This window comes from Arachis ipaensis, chromosome B4, assembly GCF_059453495.1.
Source record: "Arachis ipaensis isolate K30076 ecotype BB chromosome B4, ASM5945349v1, whole genome shotgun sequence".
In the NCBI taxonomy this organism is placed as follows: Eukaryota; Viridiplantae; Streptophyta; class Magnoliopsida; order Fabales; family Fabaceae; genus Arachis; species Arachis ipaensis.
Window position 1 is genome coordinate 4,668,701 of NC_142439.1, and position 20,356 is coordinate 4,689,056.

Genomic DNA, 20,356 nt, shown 5'->3' on the forward strand with positions numbered 1-20,356 from the left:
AAACAAATCAAAATTGAACCTTCATTAACAAGCAACCCAACAAATAGAAACGCATATTTACATCATCATATCTTTGAAATTGAACCATACTCTACTAGAAATGATAAAATCAACATACAAGAATAATGCACAATATTCTATTGATACAGAGCAATAAAAAAAAAGAAAGAAAAGAAAACAAACAAACAAAACAAAACAACTCAACAACTCGAGATTTATCGGTTCAATTTCTATCATGTGTGCATATATATGATTATTTTATTTTAGCATTTTTTATTTTTGTTATAATTTCAATTAACAAACCTTTGAGTTTTCACCAACTCGAGCATTGGCATTGTTCATCTCTTAGATTTTCGAAAAACAAGTAGGTGCGTGTTTAAGAAAATTGAAATATTAAAATTATTTTTAAAATAATAATTTATTTATCATGTAATTAATAATTATTCTGAAATATTTTTATAAGTCTAACATTAAAAATCGAATTCAAAAATATAAGAAGTTTTAAGAAATCGATTTGATGATTAAGTATTTTTTTGGATTCCAAAAAATATGTTACAAAGATGATATAGCTCCTTATAACTCATTCTAATGTCTAATAACTCAATTTCATGAGATTAATTGTTATATTGTAACTATTATTCTACTATTAAAAGAAAATGTTACAACATTGACTATATATAAGTCTAAGAACATCATATGAAGAGAGATCATAATAAGACATTAAACATCTTATGATGAGAGTATTTCATAAAAAGAACAACTCATATAAGAGAAATTTGTGACATCGTAACCTCATAATATATGCACTATTCTAAATACGTGCACTCAAGTATGATCTCTAAATTTCTCTTGCGATCCATGCTAACTTGAATATCAGAGTCCTTGCAGGTACACTTCCTACCATTGAAGATGACGAATTCGGGATTGTGGTAATATCGTGTCTCCAACCTACTCTCTATAACTTTGTTCAGATAACTCTTAAAGTTAAAAGAGAAAAAACACTTCTAAACAATAGCGTCGTTTGTGGCCTTGTGGAAACACGTTGCTTATCGTATTTTCGTGTTCTAAGTTTTATCCAAGATGAGTTTAGCGCAACATATGTTTACAAGATGAACAATATAAAAAAATAAATAAAAAATACATGGTCATAAAAGATAAGTATTAAAACACATAACACAAAAATTCCACCAAAAAGATAAAAATGTTTACAAATTTCAATTTGTGATTATATCGCTATATGCTTCAAATTTGGAGGTTTGGTAACAATTTAAAAGTTGTGAAGCAAGAAATCAAGAAAAAGATTTTTGCAAATTTACCACAAAGAATATAACTTGACATCCAAAAAATCAAAATTTACAAAGTTGGAAGACGAAAACTCATTCTCTATTAATGAAGAAAAATGTTGAAAATCCTAATTAAGCTCTTTGAAGGCAAATTACATTTATACTTAGACACGTAAAGGTATGACTTGTTTTAGTCAAATTTTATAAAATATTTTAGAGCATATTATTATTCAAAAAATAATAATATAAAAATTTGTGGTAGAAATAAGAGAATAATATCTGAATTGTTTATTAAAAAAATTCATGAGTCAACTAATTTAAATAAAAAAAACTCATCGTTCAATTGTCTAAACAATTGCTTTAGATCGAAAAAAATTTATTAGATAGATTATACTTAAATAAAAAATTCATTATGCAATTATTTTAAGAGAAATAATTTTTTTATTAAAAAATTCAATATTTTTACGATTGAGTTACTATTTCAAGCATAATAAATTTAATAATTTTTTATTATGACAACTTGAATTTATTTTGATATATTTTTATCAAAATCTAAAAAATTCGAACGTTCAACCTTACAAGTTATGAGTTGGGGGTATTCACCACAAGAAGTCCATAAAACTAAAAAATAAAAAAAATCTAACATTCAAAGAATAAAAATATTGAATCTTAATCCTAAAATCACAATATATTTTGATTTAAACAATCTAACTCCCAAACTTATAAAGCAAGATAGTAACCTACGATTGATAAAAGTTATGGTCAGAGATCGAATTTTATAAGAAAAGTAAGCAAAATAAAAAGTTTCACCTTAAAGGATGAGACGCTTGGGTTGAGATCTAAAATTCGAAAAATCTTTCTCAAAAGAAAGATATATTGAGTTTGGAGGTCTGTTCTGGAATATTTTTATAAGCCCAATACTAACAAATGGGTTCAAGAGTATAAGAAGTTCTACGAAACCGGTTTAATGATTAAGTATTTTCTCAAATTCTAAAAAAATATGTTACAAAGAGGATACTAACTTCTCATAACTCATTCTAATATCTAATAACTCAAATTTATGAGGTTAAATTGTTACATTGTAACCATCATTCTACTATTAAAAGAGAATGTTACAACATTAACTATATATAGGTCTAAGAACATCATATGAGGAGAGACTGTAATAAGATATTAAGCATCTTATGACGAGAGTATTTCATGTAAAAAACAGGCCACATAAAAAAATATTGTAATATCGTAACTTCATAATATATGCACTATTCCAAATACGTGCGCTCAGGTATAATCTATGTCTTAGTTTTTTTTTGCAACTTATACTAATTTGAGCGTCGGCATTCTTAAAAGTACACCTCCTACCATTAAAAATGACGAATTTGAGACATTGAAAACTCGAAATAAAAAAATAATGACAATATTATATCTCCAACCTATTTACAATTTTATTTCAAATAACTCTTAAACTCAAAAAAAAAAAAAATACTTCTGAAAAATAATTATGTCAAAATTGACCTTCTATATTTGAATAATTTAGTTAAAAAAACAATTTTAAAATAGTTTTGCTATTTGGACTTTATGCAGAGAAAAAAAGTTATCTACTTAGAGTTTATATAAAGTTTTAAATTTGCTCTTTCAAAAAAAAAAAATTCTATTATCAAATAGAGTTACTTAAATCAAGCTGATTAAATTTTCATGAAACCATAAACAATTAAACATGGATGATTTTGAAAAGTAAAATAAAATTGAGAGAGTTGAATAAAGATCAATGAATGACATCACAAGCTTAGTGTGAGTGAAAGCATTATTATTGTGGATTTGATCAAAACAATGAAGAAGAAATTAAACATTATTGTGTATGTCATTGTCCAAATCAAATGTGGTCGATAAAGGTTTTAATTGCAATTGGTCTTAACTCGTAGACTTAATACCACAACTTAGCATTAGGTAGAGTTCCCCACCATTCTTAAATCTCCACGCAAAAACAATGCCTTTCATCGCATTCTTATTATTAGGACCCATTATTTTCCTCAACCACTTTGATTAATTCCATATATATAACACCGTATTTTCTTATTTTATTTACACGCTCAATTTATTATCATTGATGGCATACCATCTCTGTGCTTTTTATAAAAATAATTTTAGTAAAAATAATCATCAAAATAATAATAAAATAATAATTATAAATATAATTAAAAATATTATTTTAGTGTTATTTTTTTAAAATTATTTTTTATAATTATAAAAAGTTATTTTAATAAAAATAATCATAAAAAATTATAAAAAAGAGAATCATTTTAGTGTTGGATTTAATTTTTTTATTATGTTTTAGTATTTTATTTGTAGGTCAAACTTATGCCATTTTTAATCACTAAAATTAATATTATTATAGAACTCTCTCTCTCTCTATATATATATATATTTTCTCACATTGCATTTGCTTGAAGAAAATAATATGTTATTTGATGATATTAGTATATATACCTAATTAGTTTGTGCGTGACCAAGACAATAATTAACGGAAATGCAGGGAAGCTTACATGAAGTATTGAATAAATATTGGAGTTATAAAACAAAGAATTAGAAATTTTTTGGGTATTATTAAACAATTTTATTTTATTTTTTAGTGTATTTAAAAAATTTTGATAATAAAAATAAAAATATTAATTTTTTTTAAAATTATAATTCATATATTTTTTTTAAAGATTTTTTCATTTAAAAAATTATTTTTATATTATTATGTTCAAATATAGTTATTAAATATAAAATATTTAAATATAAAATTATTTTTATTTTTTTAATTTTTTTAAAAATTCACACAAATAAATTCTTACAAATAAAATTTTGTGAAAATAACGTTAATACGTAGTTGATAAATAAAGGTTTTCTAATAATAATTAAATAATACTAAAGAAAGCAACATGTTTTTCACCCCTTGAATTGCACAAAATGGTGTGTCAACGTGGGACGTGGAGAGTAGTTGAATAATAATTGGAGATTTTATCAATTTATATAGAAAACAAAAAATAGTGTTATTTAATTTTGAGAATTTAATTTTTATATATTTTCAATATAAAATAGTTTTATACGTGTATTTAATTATGTAATATTACTTTATCAATGTTTCAAAATTAAACTATTAATTCTAAATAAATAAATATAGGAGTCAACACAATTCTAAAAGAAATAAAGACCTAGTATTGTATATTTTCTTTTAACTAGTCTTCTATAACAAATTTCATTTCTCAATAATATATGAGAAAGCCGAGATTTGGATCCTTTCACTACGATAAATAAAAGCTTTTTTTTTAATCATTTTCCTTTAGTATTATATATATATATATAAGTTTTATATTATTTTTATAGTTTGGATAATTTTCAATAAAAATGAAAGGCAAGTTGTGGTCGCCACCAGCATTGTATCATAAACTCACAACAAACTTACACCAAAAAAAAAATAAACTCACAACAAACTATTTATTTAAATTAAATAAAAAGACATGATAGATATACAAGTTACTGACTTCAGAAGGCTCTTTTTAGTTTTTAATGTAAAAATAAAAAATAATACATGTAATTTAAATAATGCATTAGTTCAGTAGTGGTTATTTGAATTTGAAGTCCGTGTTTGATGACTTGATGTCATCTTTCTCTCCTAATTAATTAATATTGATTAATAATAATAGTATTGCGTTATCTCATTCCTTTGTAGGGGTGAGCACGGGTCAATTTGGTTCGGGTTCAAGATGAAATTAGAATCGAGCCGATTAAAATGTAATTGATTCGGTTTGATTCGAATTTGTATTTTTTTTGTGTATGTACCCGAACTAAATCAAACTGATTAAAAATAGATTGATTCAATTCGGGTAATTGGATACTCGATGACTTTGAAATTCATAAAAAAAAACCAAATTTTTATCTTAAAAATTCAACAATAACATCAATAGAAATAATTCAAACATGTTAAACACCAAATACATTAAAAACTAAACTCATTAAAATCCAAACATATTAATAGTGAATAATCTTTATCTAATGAAAATTCAATTTTTTTTTAATTAAACACCAATTTTTTTATTTAATTAATATAAGATCGGATTTACGGGTTGGTTCGGGTTCCGTACTCCCAGAACTGATACCCGAACTAATCACTAACAAAGACTATCGGTTTAGTTCGGATTGAACCCGATTACCCATTGATTCCAGAACAAATTTAATTGGTTCGACTTGGATTCGGACAGGTAATCGGATACCCGCTACCCGTGCTCACCCCTATTCCTTTAGTTGATGAAATATACGTGGAAAAAAAAAAGAAAGAGAAAAGTGACGTGTAGAAATTGGTAATGGACAATAGATAATTAAAAAGAAGATACATACACATTACTATTCAGAAATGAACAAAATAGGAAGCATAAAATATCTTGTGACATGGTTAAGGCCAAAACTATATTCTCACTAAGGTCTGAACATAGCTTCTATGCTGAAAATTGAAATAACATTATTCCTATAAAAAGACAAGTTCCCTATATTATCCAATCCAATATTCTAATAATAAATTAAATTAAAGAGTTCGTTTTATTTTGTGTTGATCAAATTGGAGATAAGTTAAAAGAAGCAAAGGCAATCAATAACAACTAAAAGAGAAGACAAAACGATGGAAAGGACCACATACATGTGTATATATATGTAGGGGACAACAGAGTTTCATGAGTATCAAGCTGATCAGAAAAGAAAGGGAACGCCATGCAACAGTTGAGACAATAATTCTATGGCGGCAATATAACTCATGAATCAATGTATCTTTCTCCCAAACCATGATGATGTCTTGTCCCTCCTCTAACTCCTACTCATAAAATAATAATACAGTATAATTTTCCTTTTCATTTAAAGTTTTGTTTATAGTCAATAAATTATTGTATATAGAAATAAAATTTAATTTTTAATACTTATTTAACCAGATAAATAAACTAATTATTTTGACCAATAAATTTTTGCCTATAGAAAGGTTTTAATTTCTATATTTGCTTTAAGAGAATCAACATGTGAAGCATTTACGTGATACTATACTATGTGGTTATTGATGCTACCCCATAGATATTTTTGGACTATGATCATATGCATGTCCATTTCATTGCGTTAACAATTGAGTTATCCTTTTCTGGTTGTTTATAGATATATTCTATTAACTCGAATCCACTAACTCAACTCGGACTTGATGACTTCTCCTATTTTTTTGTTTTTATTTTTTCTCCAAAACCACCAAGTATATAGTGTTGCTTTAAACGACTTGATATTAGTACAGTTAAACTTTTCTTGTACATCTTGAATTATAATTATAAATATAAAAAATAATTTAAGAAGTAAGGGGAAGCTTCTATAGACATTCATTCAAAGGTATCTATATTGTTAGTTTTACTTTTCCAAAAAAGGACCAATTTATTCACTTTTTTCATTAGAGAAAACTCTCTAGTGCAGCAAAATCAAATCTAAATTGAGATTTAAAAAATGCAGATAAGAGGGTGAAACGCACGAAGGCGGCAGAAAGAGAAAAAAGTAGGCACCATATACAGCACCTACTACTCTTCAGTCTTCACCACCATTGGAGACGCCAGGTGAAGTAAAACCTACCATAATGTTCCATTGTGGTTTGTGGAGTGGTGTCATTATCCTGTGATGGATATGGACCAATTTCTTAATAGATTAATTTTCATGTATCAGAATGTAAATAATATTTGTACTATCATTAAATAAAAATTATGAAAGCTATCCTGTCATAACAGATAGTGAGACAGGTATGTAAAAAATAAATTACCCTGACAGTTCTTTATTTTTCATTGGACACTAAACAGTATATATTGGAAATGCTGTGTTTTTTTTCCCCCCAAAAAGCAGGGTGAATAAAGAGCAAAACTGGTTTCCAAGATAATAAAAAAGATATGGATCATGATCAACATATTCCCATCACAACGGACAAAAAGGGAGTCTCTTTCTGTTACTATCACATACCATAACAGGGCCACTAATGATAATTATAATTGCTATTGGCATTTTGTCACAGCAACTACTTATCCCACCAAGCTCCCAAAAGCTTGAAAGAAGAGAAATAATTGATTCCTCATTGAATTGGAGCACCAATTCTCCACTTCATTCGAATCTTCGATGGGTGACCAAAATGTGAATATTCATAGCATTTGCAGATATGCTTCTTGTTCCCCTCAAGCATGAAATTGCGCAAAATATCAACGTGCTATTGTATTATGCTTGCTTAAAGATAAGAAATCTAAGTTTTTAAAGAACTGTTATTAGTAATAATGCGTTTGCACGCATGGAGGTGTGGGCTCCATTTGGGAAAAAAAAGTAAATATGTTTTTAAGAGTTTGATAAACAAATGCCCTTTGGTACATTTGTGAAAGAAGTACTTGTTTAAGCAGTAAAATAAATAAAATAATTACTGAAAATTCAAGTTTTTAATATTTCTAATACACTTAATGCTTTAAAAATTTCAAAAGTTTCTATGTTTTTTCTTTTGATGACTTAACAAATGTCCTAAAGGCACTTATTAATTAATTCCTTGTTTAAACTATGTTAAAATTAATATCAAATTTATCTTGAAAACTTACATTTCTTAAATACATATACAAAAAGAACTTTTTTAAATTTTAATATTCTATCTTTAATCCAAAACAACTACTGTATTCATTTTGATAAACTAATACATAGTAGCCAATTACACTGATTTAAGCATGACAAAGTGTCTGAACAACACTGATTTTATCTTTCCTTAAATTATCAATAACCTTTTCATTCCTTTCATCAGTTTTCCATATATGGTATATATCATTCAAGCTAATGTTTATTTATCTTTTGTCTCTGAATTTTATATCTTCTGTCACAATACAATTTCCACAAAAAGCCTTACTATCTGTGCCTTGAACTGCTAATACAAAGAATGGAATCTTAAAAAGAAGGGGGGAAAAATGAGAGGAGGGGGCGGAAGGGGGAAGACAGAATCCTCCAAACAGCTCATTTAGGATATACTTTTCTGAATACTCAGAATGGTTGCAAAATTTGCTGTACTTGCAAATTTAGCAACACTTGATCCTGGATAAATCACATAGAGCATATCATCTAAAGACATAATCTTGCTTCGCTTTTGAGAATACTCTAAAAATAAGAAAATTTACTTATATTGGAAAATCTTGTAATAACATGAATGATGCCAGTGTGCCTGTTGCCACCAAGCATTCTTCCTTCCATTTTATTAAGAAGTCCAAATTGTTATGAAGTTAAGCAGATTAGAAAAAGAAACCCAACTTTCAGGAGTCAGCAACAAAATTACGAAATTTGAACACAGAATTAATAATTTCTTCATTTCCAACCATTATATAACAAAGGTAAGTTTCATTTACAGAGTAGATGACAGGATGCACAATTTGAGTAATTTACTCTATCAGCTTCAAAAATGGAGCTAAATCCTAATCTCGTATTGGTTACCTGTACCACCTAGCAAAAAAATCCCATCGAAGTTGCTAAATCACAGGAACACTCCCGTTTGGTTGTTGTATTGCTCCGAGAGGATTTCCTACAAAACCAAGTCCACGTCACTTCTATGGACATCTAAGTTTCCCATGATATTAATACAACTACTACAACTAAAAAAAAAAAAAAAAAAAGCACCACACACACAGTAACACACACTCTCACTCAAACACACTAACTATAACAACTAAATGTTATGTGGCTTATCCAAATGCAACAAAGGTGCTGCAACATATCTGTTTGCTCCTTGTCAAAGTTTGTGCTTCAAAACTAGTTACGTAATAATTAATTAGTACCAAAATGCTGTGAACCCACTTATAGCTAGAGATACTCTTTTGATAATTGCCGAATTTACTTAATTTAGCATATGTCATGATCAGCATAAGCAGCTTGGTATAACAGTAAGACCAAATAAAACAACTTAATAACATATTACCTGTGTTGCTAGCAAAAGAATAAGGTTTTGAAAGAAAGTTGCTTCTTGTCAAACCCGTATGGGTAGCTGCAGACCTTGAAACATTATCAACAAGAAACTGATTCGACAAGCCACCACTTGGCGGACCTTCTTTAAGCATGGATATTTCTGAGCTTTTTGCAAGAATATGACAAGAATTTTGTGCCTGACACAAGGCTGGTGAATTGCTCTGTTTTCCAGGGGGGAAAAAAGGAGGGAAAAAAAAGAGCTTTTGGTCAAGAGCATGTGAAAAGAGAGGGTCTTTAGCATTCAAGCAGGAAGTTACAACCAGCAAGTGGAGCATACAACATAATTCCTCCTTGCTTTTAGAATGACCAAAAGATAAAACGATGATAAATGTTTACAACTATGACATTAGATTGCACCTAAGCAACATTAAGAACACAAGATTCAAAACCTGTAACGAAAAAAAAAATCAGTATTAAATAACAAGTGAAGAATGTCACACCTCCTTGTTCGGCACATTATCCATTCTTTCAAATGAAGGGTTCATTTGACTTGAATCTTGTACTGGTGACATCTTTTGACTTGCATCATGATGTAATTCCTCACACATGTTCTGGAAATATAGATGACGAATTGAAGCACGCAATCGATTTCTCCTTTGTGAATAATATATCTTTGTAGCAAGGGGTGCAGGAAAATCTAATTGAACACAATCATATAAGAATAAATGGAAGCATTCAACACTGAGGAATCTCAGAGAATAAATGTTTCAGGAAAGGGCTTCCTTCCCACAAGCTACAATAAGGTTCATGAATTGGTAAACTAAAATATATTTTGTTAGCCTCTATACCATTCTTCGCCGTAAGTTGCTCATGGACCAGCCCAAGGTTTTTATGGTTGAGGTCTTCATGTTCAGAAACAGTTCTGTCAAGCAAATCCTTGCCTGAATGGATTCAAGGAGAAAAAAGATTAGGCTATCCTTCCCATGGCCAGTGTCCATACAAAAAGTTTTAGAAGGAAATGAAATTTTAGATTTGAGGGAAAATTACATAGCTAACAAATACTTTTACAAGAGACTTTTTGAATGTTGGGCACCATGCAGACTTAACAATTGCTTGATCTTGTTGTCCCACATCTTAAATTTATGAATATAGGACATGATTTGATTAACACAAATATTTATCAAATAAATTTTTTGCAGAGTAAATTTTAACTTTGATGATATTTATTGATTTTGAATAATGATTCAGGCTCTGGCATTCAATGTATTGAAGCTTGATCACATCTGCGTGGCGAAAATCGAGTGCATCTAATGATAATTTGAATTCTACTGAAGCACAGTCCACATCCATATCCTTCATCAATGATTTCATGCATCATAGATAATACATTCCACAACCCCTTCCCCATGAATGGTCTCATACATTTTTAAAAAGTATCATTTTCCTTGTTTGCACTAGTAGATTGAACTTTTAAACAAACCATAATAATGAAACACTGGGATGAAAACTAAAGACTTTCAACAATGCTATACAATGGAAACAAATTTCTTAACTGTATTCTAACATCAAGTATAACTTAAAAATGATAATTTTTAGTCAAAAGCTTATGATTCTTATTGGAAAAAAAACTCATTTTGATAACTATGGCAAGAACAAATGACTCCGACATGCATAGTGGCACACTTACATGTAAATCCATCTGTGAAGCTCGCAGTTTTTGTCACTCCATATTCTGTTACATGAGTTTCGGGTAAAGGTAAATATGTGCTGGCTGTCCTGCAACCAAGGTAACAATACAAGGTAATGAGGTGAAAGGAGGATGTGTAAAAAGGTAAAAGAAGAAATACTGAATTCCAAACTTAATTTTTAAACAAAAATGTGAGTTATCCTTTATAGACAGGATTTTCTATTCAGGGATCAAAATTAAAGACAATTAGGGTAAAGAAGTCCCATTAATTGTAGTTTATCACTTTATGATGTTCCAAAAAGGGTGGCACACTGGTCATAAACATGGAGTTAAGATGTAAGACATGTTCATCTAGTGGGAAAAGGCTTTGCTGCTGCATTTCTCTCATATGATCCTTTTATGCCAGCAAAGATGCTCGAATTCACAAGAGTCCTCCAAACAGCATTATATTTTTGGGGCACAATATCAATTTCAACGATATCAAAATAATCAAACTGCCCAAAAAAAACCTATAAATGTCAGAAGAACTAAGAAAGCATACGCTTTACGACGTTTAGTTGGAGGATTCATTACAGAAGCTGGGTGATCTCTATTTCCAGGATTAGTTCTTGTATCCTCCATCATAGGTGTCGCATCTGCAGAATTTAAGTGTCCTATGTAAATTGGATCTAAAATGAAGCAAGTTTTTAGCAAATCAATATTATGGCATCATAACGCATTACGAACATTAGTCTCCATAAAGTTAAATCAAGCTCCACTACCTTAACATAAGAAATTAATTGTCTAAATTATCAAAATTGTAACAACTAGAGGAAAATATATCTATGTTAAAAGATATTACCAGAGGTTTTAGGTCAAATTTTGAATGCCAAGGTAAAGCTCTTAATGCAGAAACATATTTTCATGGGAGAACACATACAAGAAAGTCAGGAGGCTAATTTTTAGTTTCATAAAAGCATTGAAATTAAAGTGCACAAGTGACTTTATTTGTTCGTTTATCAGTTCAAAATTCAAAGTGAAAGTCAACATAAGAAGTTAAAACATCAAGACATACTAACTAAAAATTGGAATAACACCATCGTGCCCTTATCTTTTCCAAACAAATCATTGATAAATTGACTTAACCTTAGGAAAACTTATTATAGATAGCAACATGGCCAAAATAAGTGAGGATCTTCGAAAAACACAGGTCAAACTATTTGTGAGAATTGCACAAAATCAGAAAAGTGGAACTTAATACAAGGGGTTTTACCTTTCACTACATTTGAGAAGGCAGTCACTCTGATTTGACTGTTCAAGGGTGATTGTGATGCACCAGTATCAATATTATCCATAGATTCATATTTCCTCTGCTCCCGAACTGCAGCAGCTTGGTTTATTAGGGTTACGAGGCACAAAAAATAACTTTATGAATACCTAAGATTAGAATGGGGGCAAAATAACTGAAAAGCTCCCATTAAGAGGAAATCACATTCAAGAAATCCAGAATGCAATTTCTGAAAGATGCAATTTTGAAAATAACTGAAAATCAACAGAACATTAAGCAAACACTAAAACAATACAGAGAAGGCAAATGTAAGGATACGTGCACATGAAGTTGATAACTTTTTCTTTTCTTTCCTAGGAGGTTTTCGATTCCCTGTGCTGCCATCAAGCTCCAAGCTAGTTTGTTCTGTAAGCTTTAATGACCTACAAAGTTCTGAAAAAGAAATGAGGAAAAGGGGGTGAGAGTAAAACATAGAAAAATCAATATTAGCACTTCTATAACAAAGAGAGACCAAAAACAAAGCGTAATTAAACAGCCAACACCATATGATGGTCTTTGTAAGTCAATGATCTAGAATTTAGAAATTAATTGCATAATATTATAAGCATTCAACAGGGCATTGTAATGTTCTGATTGCCAATACTCATCCTCATATATAACATAAAGAAATAATGAAAAGTTCTAAAACAGATGGAGAAGAGACCCCCAGACCTGCATGACTGGCATACTGGCTATCCTTGATTGGTTTCTTGCAAAAGTTACAGCATACCTGAAACAGGATGCCAAAATGTTAATCGAATAATTTGATATACTTTTCAGACAATGCTTGCTTATGAAGACATCTAAAAAATACACGAATAAATTCCACAATTTAGAAAGTTGGCATAAAATGGAGAAACTGTTCCATCAAACCATGTTAGATGAGCTATGTGCTTGCAATGAATAAAATATCGTCCTAAAACCATAGCAACAGCATCTTAGAGGAATTCCTAAACAATAAAAATACTAATGACTGAATAGTCTACAGCCCATAAGGCCCAAAGGACATAAACCAAAGCGAACAGTTAAAAGACAATACTGTATCTTATTGACTTAAATTACTTAAGGAATATAGAGTACTCTTAATCAATTCATACAATGCACATGCACAGAAGATAAAAACAGTTGACAATCATACCATTTTCAGGAAATATTATATATAAATGGCAGTGGGGTCATATAGTAATCAATAAGACAACACGGAAAAAGAAGTGGCAAACCTCACCAGCTGCAATAGATCAGTCATAGGACTCTGACCATACACATGCATATCTGTGCCATTAAAAAAAATTTAGGCATCAATTATATTTTTAAAACAAAAAATAAATAAATAAATAGTGAACAACAGAAAAGGCAAACAAATTATTGATTGTCATCATGAAAATAAACCAAAAGCAATAACGGAAAACTAAATTAGAACACCAAAATCAATTCAAACAAAAACTAAGATATTGCATAATGAATTAAGTAAAATATAAAAAAAAAAAACTAATATCTCTCAAGCCAATCCACGAATTGAATTTAAAAGGTCAAGAGAACCTTCTTCATCAAGTAAATTTGCTTCATCTGCCTCACGTAGTTCTCTGCAAATATACTCAGCAGCTGACCTGCCAAAGTCATCTTCCAAAGCCATGCATGAACAGATGACATTGATCAGAAATTGAATACATCAGCAATACATAAATAGATATCTGAGTAAAATATATTTACACTCACCTACTTTTAGAATTGTCCCACCAATGGAGATGGTTACATGAATCAAACAGCACTACAGTACTTTTTAAATTATACTGACACCTATATCCATTTTTTGTTTTTTCTTGCAATAATTAAGTTCTTGATTAAGCATATTAATTCCAACAACAAACAATGCCCAAGCATAAAGCACAATCACAACAACTATAAAAATTCAGAGGTAGGGTCTTCTTCTACCTGCAATGGTTTGGGAGAAACTCCCAGCAGCTAGAAACCTTGCCATGACTTCCATTCTTCCAATCCCAAGGGAACATACCATCGAGAATGAAAAAGTTTAAAATAAAAAAGCCGCAAATCTGAACAACACAATAATTCAAATCAGTTTCAGCTTCAGCTCGTAGCTACTCTTCTGATCTAACAACAACAACGACGATAGAACAATCGGTAAAAACAGAAAACCCAACGAAACGCGAACGTCAAATGCGGAATGCGCCAGATGCATCGCCAATCAACGAATCCCTCAAGACGCAGCAAAAACAAGCGTAGGCGAAACTAACATTCGGAAATCCAGAAACAATGATCTTAGAAACAGAGGAAGGTTACCTGGATCGACGAGAACCCTAGAAACGACGGAATCGGAGCGGAATTGGGGAATGGAAGTGATCTGAGAGCAATGCCTGTGGAGGAGAAGGGGCGGGAGCTTAGGGTGATGCCATCAATGGCGGAAGAGAAAACCCTAGTAGAAGAAAAATAGAGGAAGAGGATTTTAGTATTTTACCCTCTTTCGTAGCTATTTTTGGTGGAAGAGGGAAAAAATCGCGTTCTCTCTCTCTCTCTTCTCCGCGCGGGGAGGAAGAGTGGGGAGAGAAGCAAAAATAGGAGAAACGTTTTTTTTATGAGAAGCGAGTTTTTGAGCTGAGCGTGGCTTTTTACATTTTCTGAAGCAGCATTCGTTGGTCTTTGTGCAATGCAATGCGATGCGATGATTCGTACGTACTACTTGCTATGCACTCTGCACCATACTCTTGCTATTTTATTAGTTTCGCTTCATTTTTTTATTATTTAAAGATTTAAAGATGGTCAAATTAAGAATTATTTTTTGGATGTATTCAGGCAAGAGATGAAGAGAAAGAGGAGTTATATATAGGGGGTGGCAATATGTACCCTATCTGCGGGTATCGAATTTGATCCCACCCGCTCGAATAGGGTTGCCAACTCGATTCACAACGGGTACGGTAGGGTGCGGGTTGAGCTTCAACCCTACCCGATCAACCCGCACTCTATATATGTTTATATTATATACTTATATAAAAATATGTTTTAAGTGGATGTTAAATCAAAAACCTCTCACTAAATACAAAAGATCTTTAGCCATTAATTGATAATTTAATATTTTTTTAACATAAAAATCAGTTCTATTTTAAATTATCATCAAGTTATATAATAATGTTGTATATTTTTTTGTAACCCGCGAGTAGGGTCGGGTACCCGCAGGTTAAGAGCGGATAGAGCTAGAGTTGAGATATTCTCTACCCGTGGGTAGGGTAGGATTGAGTTTATATAAAAATCTCAACTGCGAGTAGGGTTAGGGTTGGATCCAAACCCTACCCATTGCCACCCCTAACTATATACAAAAAATTTAGTTCAAATGCTTACGTATATCGGACTTTTTCTATCTATTTAAAATTTTTAGATTATATAATTTTCTGATATGATTAGGGCTGACAATGGGTAGGGTAGGGTTTGGACTCTACCCTAACCTACCCGCGAGTTGAAAATTTTATTAAAACTCTATCCTACCCTACCTGCGGGTTGAGAATCTCTCAACCCTAACCCTACTCGCACCATAAAATTCTAAACCCTACCCTACCCGCAGAAATATCAAATTTTTTCAAAGTAAATATAAAATTCAATCATTTCGAATTTTATACATATTAATAACATAAAAAATAAAAAATTAATGCTCTAAATTACTAAATTAACTAATTAGTTTTAGTGGTTTTTCATTTATTGTAAGTCATTACATAAGGGATGTTGTAGGTTCAACTCTTACTTCCTTCATTATATACCTAATTTTTATAAAATATAGGTGGAAACTCAAGTGAAGTCGACTTCACGTGAAGTTGATACATGAGAGTCGTTAGATGATTTGACTGATTTGACTAAATTTTTATCTAACGGCTCTCAGATATCAACTTCATGTAAAGTTAACTTCACCTGAGTTTTCACCTAAAATATGTGTTATATATGAGGTGCGGGTAGGGTATGGTAGGGTACACCCTAAACCCGTACCCTACCCTACCCGCAGGCATACCCGGACAGTACCCTACCTTACCCGCAGTGGGTCGGGTAGCCTACCCTACCCGAACAAGTTGGACCGGGTTGGATACCCGCGGGTAGAGTATGAGCCCTAGATATGATATCAAATTTTTAATAATAAAAATAAAAATTTATTTTTTATTCATTCTTAAAAGAAATAATTAAATTTTAGATCACATTGTTAATCAAATTTAAAATATCTTAAATTTAGTTTATGTTTACATCTTATTATATCTGTATTTAATGTAGCAAATTAAAGTCGAAAAAAATAAAATTAAAACATTTTAAATTTTACTAGACAAAACTAAAAAAAATTATAAAAATAGAAAAAATAATTTTCATAGAAATAGAAGTTTATTCATGCCAAGAATATTTATATGAGATTTTTTTTGGGATTGTATATAAGATTTTATATGAAATCAGACAATTGACTTTTAAAGTTTTGGGCTTTTGGGTTTGGGATCTGGATTTGCCTTAATCTCGTTTGGGCTTTTTTGGCATAATGAAGCATGACTGGTCGCCGGCTGCATCATGTGGGGCTTGGTTCAATTATAGGCTGGAATTATGAGTGAGTGGGTCTTAATATTAACATTGGTTGGATGTAAATACCCTACAAAAAAACATTGGTTGGATATTTTGTATTTGATAAATTAAAAAAAAACATGTATTTATATTTTTAAGATTTTTTTTGGTGACTATTTTTAAGATGTTTTTAAAATCAAGATATGACCAAAACAAAAATCAAACAGATACTTTTTTAAAACTTACTTTTGTTTTATTAAATTGTCATGTAATATCATATATTGATAAATAATTAAATACGAAAAATTTAAAATTTATATTCACCGTGATTATGTTTACCAAAGTCATGCGTTTTTTTAAAAGAAAATACTACGCAAAAAGTTTGTTTGGACAGTTTGGTAGATTGTCTCCCCTCCGATTCGTTATGATTTCAAGTCAAATAAAGAAACCTACATTACAAGGCAAAAATATAAAATGAAAAAGACCTGGATAATATGATAATGAAATTCAGTTTACAATTATATTACACAAAAATGATACAAATATGGTTTCTCTTTATAATAACGTCTATTATACATACTAATATTGATATAGACAATTGCACATGATATCGTTATGGATGCACATAATATCCCACTGTCACACTGACAAGTGCAACCACGCAAACAAACAGCAATGGAAACCCCACCTGAGGTCTTTTCATATTCCTTTTCCTCTTCAACATCTCCTGACAAAATAATCATGATTAAAAAAATTATTCGGTATCAAATATAGCAAGATAACTACTAACATATTTTACTTTACTTTCATGTAACACAGAGAAATTAAGCATTCATCAGAAACCTACTACATTTCTGGCAAGTAAAATGGTGTCTGCTAAGTGAAAAAAAAAAGTTAACCAGTGATCATATGTCAAGACTGATAAGTGTGTGTTATAGTCACTTAATATGTCAAATTACTAAATTTTGACAAAAAAAGGACTAATGTGACTAACTTAGAATTTTTGAAGGACAAATTTAATTAAAAAAATCTTTCCAGAACTAATTTGAAAAACATGTGATTTTTTCATACCACCTACCAACTCTAACTTAAGCAGATTCTTTTCTCGAGTGTTTGCGCGCTTCTCTTCAGTTAGCTTCGCAATTGTTTCATCAGCCTGAAAAGATGATAACTAATTATTCATTGCATCCATCATTGAAGTTTCAAAGTGTTTAAAACATGTCAAAAATTGCAACCCAAGAAACAGGTTTCAGGAATTGACTATATATGCTCAAGTAAAATTGCATCAAAGTTATGCAGAGGATTCTATCAGAATATACCTGAGCAAAACACAGAATAGTATAACTTCAAAGCAAAGTTACTGTGATATAAACAGGTTATCTGAATTGATGAAAATTATTCTCACCTCTCTTAGCTTAGACTCCATTATACTTAGCCTAGACTTCAATTCCTCATAATCCTTGGCTAAATTCAACCGCAAATCATCCTCCCCTTGCTTCATGCCAATCTCAACCTCAATCTTACTCTGAGTCCGAGGGTCATTCTCCACATGTTTCGAAATCATGTCCTCACCAGTTGTGTCCTCCTCCATATCCTGTGTTGGTTCCAAACTTTTCTCCTCAGCAACCTATTGAAAAAAAAAAAAAAAAAAAAAAAGAACCAGATGTACACAAAATCAAAGATTCAGCACGGTACCAAGGTTAAATAATGTTTAATTTTCATTTCTCAATAACTAATGTACTAACCATCTAACCATTTTCTTTATGGATGAATTTAGAGGGTTTATTAAGGCATAAAAGTATAAAACTATTCATGTGCCTTTAGCTAGCAACTTAAGCTTTTGGCAAAAACGATTCACGATTCATGATACATACATGTAGTCATCAATGATTACACTACAATTATTACAAGATAATAGCATATTATTCCAGAGAAACTGCTACATTTCTTTAAGTAACTGAGGAAATGAACTTACTGTAAGAGAGGGAGGTAGGTTTTCAAGTCCATCCACAGTTGGAATCCTATCCTTGTAGCCAGCTAGCGAGTCGTGGTGGTAGAGATCTGAGTTCACCGGAAGCAAGACCGGCGAAGAAGGAGGACTGATGAGAACAACCCTGAGCTTCTTCTCCTCCACATAGTTGCCGGTCTCCTTAGAGAACTGTCACGAACACACAGAGATGATCATCAAGAATGACATTATTCATTCAGATGTGCATATATATATATTTAGAAACTCACATATAATTATCTTAATGTGAAATTGATAATTGAGAATCCTTATATGATAATTTAGTCAAACCTGTCAAATTATCTAACTACTATCAACTATCAACTTCACGAGATTACAACTGCACGTGAGTGTTTGCCATATATATAACAAAAGAAAGATAAAGAGAGTAGTGTACGAATTGAGAAGAGATTTGATCGGGTGTTGTTCCAACGGGAACAATGGTGCTCTGAATGAGGAACTTGTCCTTGCATTGGAAATCCGGTGGTGCTGAGCGCTGAGGCTGCATAGTAACTGCATTTGCATTGATCCAAATTCAAAATAAACGAATCGGAAGAGAAAAGAGAAAATAAAGAGAAAAGAATCGTAACCGGTGAAATCACAGGAAGCGTGAGGCTTGATGATGCCAATGGTTGGTCTAACGCAGTATTTCTTAGGCGACGTCGTTTTAACCTGAATCATAATCGTTAGTAATTAGTGATAATGACGATGATTATGAAGAAGGTAGTGAGAATTAAGTGAAATGAACCTTAAAAGCAACATAATGAGAGGCGTTGTTGGCAAGATGCACGAGACAGGAACTCTGTTTCTTCAATTCAACTGAGAGAGGAAACGAAGGAATATGGTGAGAGAAATGAATGCAGAGAGAAGTGATGATAATAAGAATGAAGAATGGAAAGAATGACTCACAGACAAAGGTGAGATGAGGGGGTTCGATTTGGAGAAGCTCGGTATCCATGGTGGAAGAGAGGGAGAGTGTGAATTGTGAATGAAGGGAGAAGAAGAAGAAGAAGAAGAAGAAGGAATGAAGGATAACAGCGTTGGGTGGTGTCAGTTACAACGGGAGGGTGAGTGAGAGCGACTTAGTGCTTGTATTTGCCGTATGTTTCTTTATCAACTACTTTTGAGTGAACTTATTTACCCGTTTTTGTGTGTGTTTGGATGGTGGTTTGTTAAACTGGAGTTTGAATAAAAGTGATTTTATAGAATTGATTTTGTGTAGAAGTTAATTTGTGTTAATATTATTTATATTTGGCAACTCTTTATTAAAATTGATTTTGATAAAATAAATATTGTTTTGGATAATATTAATTAAAATCACTTTTAAATAGATAATTACATGACATTAATGTAAAACTGATAGTTTAGAATTTTTATGGTTGAGTTTATTTATAGGTATAAAATATTGAGATAAAAATATAAAAATATTATATATAGAAATATTGAATTAATATATTTTGTGTTAATTTTGACATAAAATATATTGAGATAATAATTATATTTTTTAAATAAAAAAATTAGAATAAATTAGATTTTAATAATTTATTTTAGTTTATTATCAAATAAAATATATG

The 20,356-nt window shown here is 30.8% G+C and overlaps 2 protein-coding genes and 1 long non-coding RNA gene across 7 annotated transcripts; 1 reads left to right on the forward strand and 2 right to left on the reverse strand.

Annotated features, from left to right (window-relative positions):
* The first annotated feature begins 6,547 nt into the window (after positions 1-6,547).
* On the forward strand, positions 6,548-7,229 carry LOC148566524 (uncharacterized). The gene is made up of 2 exons (XR_015881387.1): positions 6,548-6,677; positions 6,795-7,229. It is a non-coding gene; the product is annotated as an uncharacterized LOC148566524 (long non-coding RNA).
* A 1,406-nt stretch (positions 7,230-8,635) lies between these two features.
* On the reverse strand, positions 8,636-14,997 carry LOC107638519 (uncharacterized). 4 transcript variants are annotated; one of them, XM_016341835.3, is made up of 14 exons: positions 14,867-14,997; positions 14,537-14,669; positions 14,171-14,289; positions 13,778-13,858; positions 13,464-13,510; positions 12,911-12,968; positions 12,518-12,631; positions 12,185-12,301; positions 11,474-11,567; positions 10,933-11,021; positions 10,094-10,186; positions 9,746-9,942; positions 9,259-9,466; positions 8,636-8,865 (listed from the first exon to the last, which is right to left on the reverse strand). In XM_016341835.3, exons 3-14 carry the CDS (start codon positions 14,250-14,252, stop codon positions 8,813-8,815), a joined length of 1,233 nt encoding a protein of 410 aa, XP_016197321.1. In that variant the 5' UTR covers positions 14,253-14,289; positions 14,537-14,669; positions 14,867-14,997; the 3' UTR covers positions 8,636-8,812. The 4 variants fall into 4 exon arrangements, with proteins under 4 accessions (XP_016197321.1, XP_016197322.1, XP_016197323.1 ...); XM_016341836.2 differs by having other exon boundaries at positions 14,537-14,610; positions 14,712-14,907; XM_016341837.3 differs by having other exon boundaries at positions 12,185-12,292; positions 14,537-14,960.
* A 2,247-nt stretch (positions 14,998-17,244) lies between these two features.
* Positions 17,245-19,888, reverse strand: LOC107638521 (vesicle-associated protein 2-2). 2 transcript variants are annotated; one of them, XM_016341838.2, is made up of 8 exons: positions 19,692-19,888; positions 19,531-19,601; positions 19,373-19,454; positions 19,180-19,295; positions 18,750-18,932; positions 18,180-18,401; positions 17,853-17,930; positions 17,245-17,501 (listed from the first exon to the last, which is right to left on the reverse strand). In XM_016341838.2, exons 1-8 carry the CDS (start codon positions 19,738-19,740, stop codon positions 17,388-17,390), a joined length of 915 nt encoding a protein of 304 aa, XP_016197324.1. In that variant the 5' UTR covers positions 19,741-19,888; the 3' UTR covers positions 17,245-17,387. The 2 variants fall into 2 exon arrangements, with proteins under 2 accessions (XP_016197324.1, XP_016197325.1); XM_016341839.3 differs by having other exon boundaries at positions 17,245-17,498; positions 19,692-19,876.
* Positions 19,889-20,356: the final 468 nt, after the last annotated feature.

Bases quoted from the DNA above. Each gene is read 5' to 3' on its own strand.
- LOC107638519 (XM_016341835.3), bottom strand. From the start codon at position 14,252: ATGGTATGTTCCCTTGGGATTGGAAGAATGGAAGTCATGGCAAGGTTT. The intron at 13,859-14,170 runs GTAGAAGAAGAC...TGGCTTTGGAAG, and splicing joins TTTCTCCCAAACCATTGCAG to ATGACTTTGGCAGGTCAGCT. The intron at 9,943-10,093 runs GTATAGAGGCTA...GTGTTCAATTAG, and splicing joins GCAACTTACGGCGAAGAATG to ATTTTCCTGCACCCCTTGCT.
- LOC107638521 (XM_016341838.2), bottom strand. From the start codon at position 19,740: ATGGATACCGAGCTTCTCCAAATCGAACCCCCTCATCTCACCTTTGTC. The intron at 19,455-19,530 runs GTTCATTTCACT...ATTATGATTCAG, and splicing joins CTCATTATGTTGCTTTTAAG to GTTAAAACGACGTCGCCTAA. The intron at 17,931-18,179 runs GTGAGAATAATT...TCATCTTTTCAG, and splicing joins TGGAGTCTAAGCTAAGAGAG to GCTGATGAAACAATTGCGAA.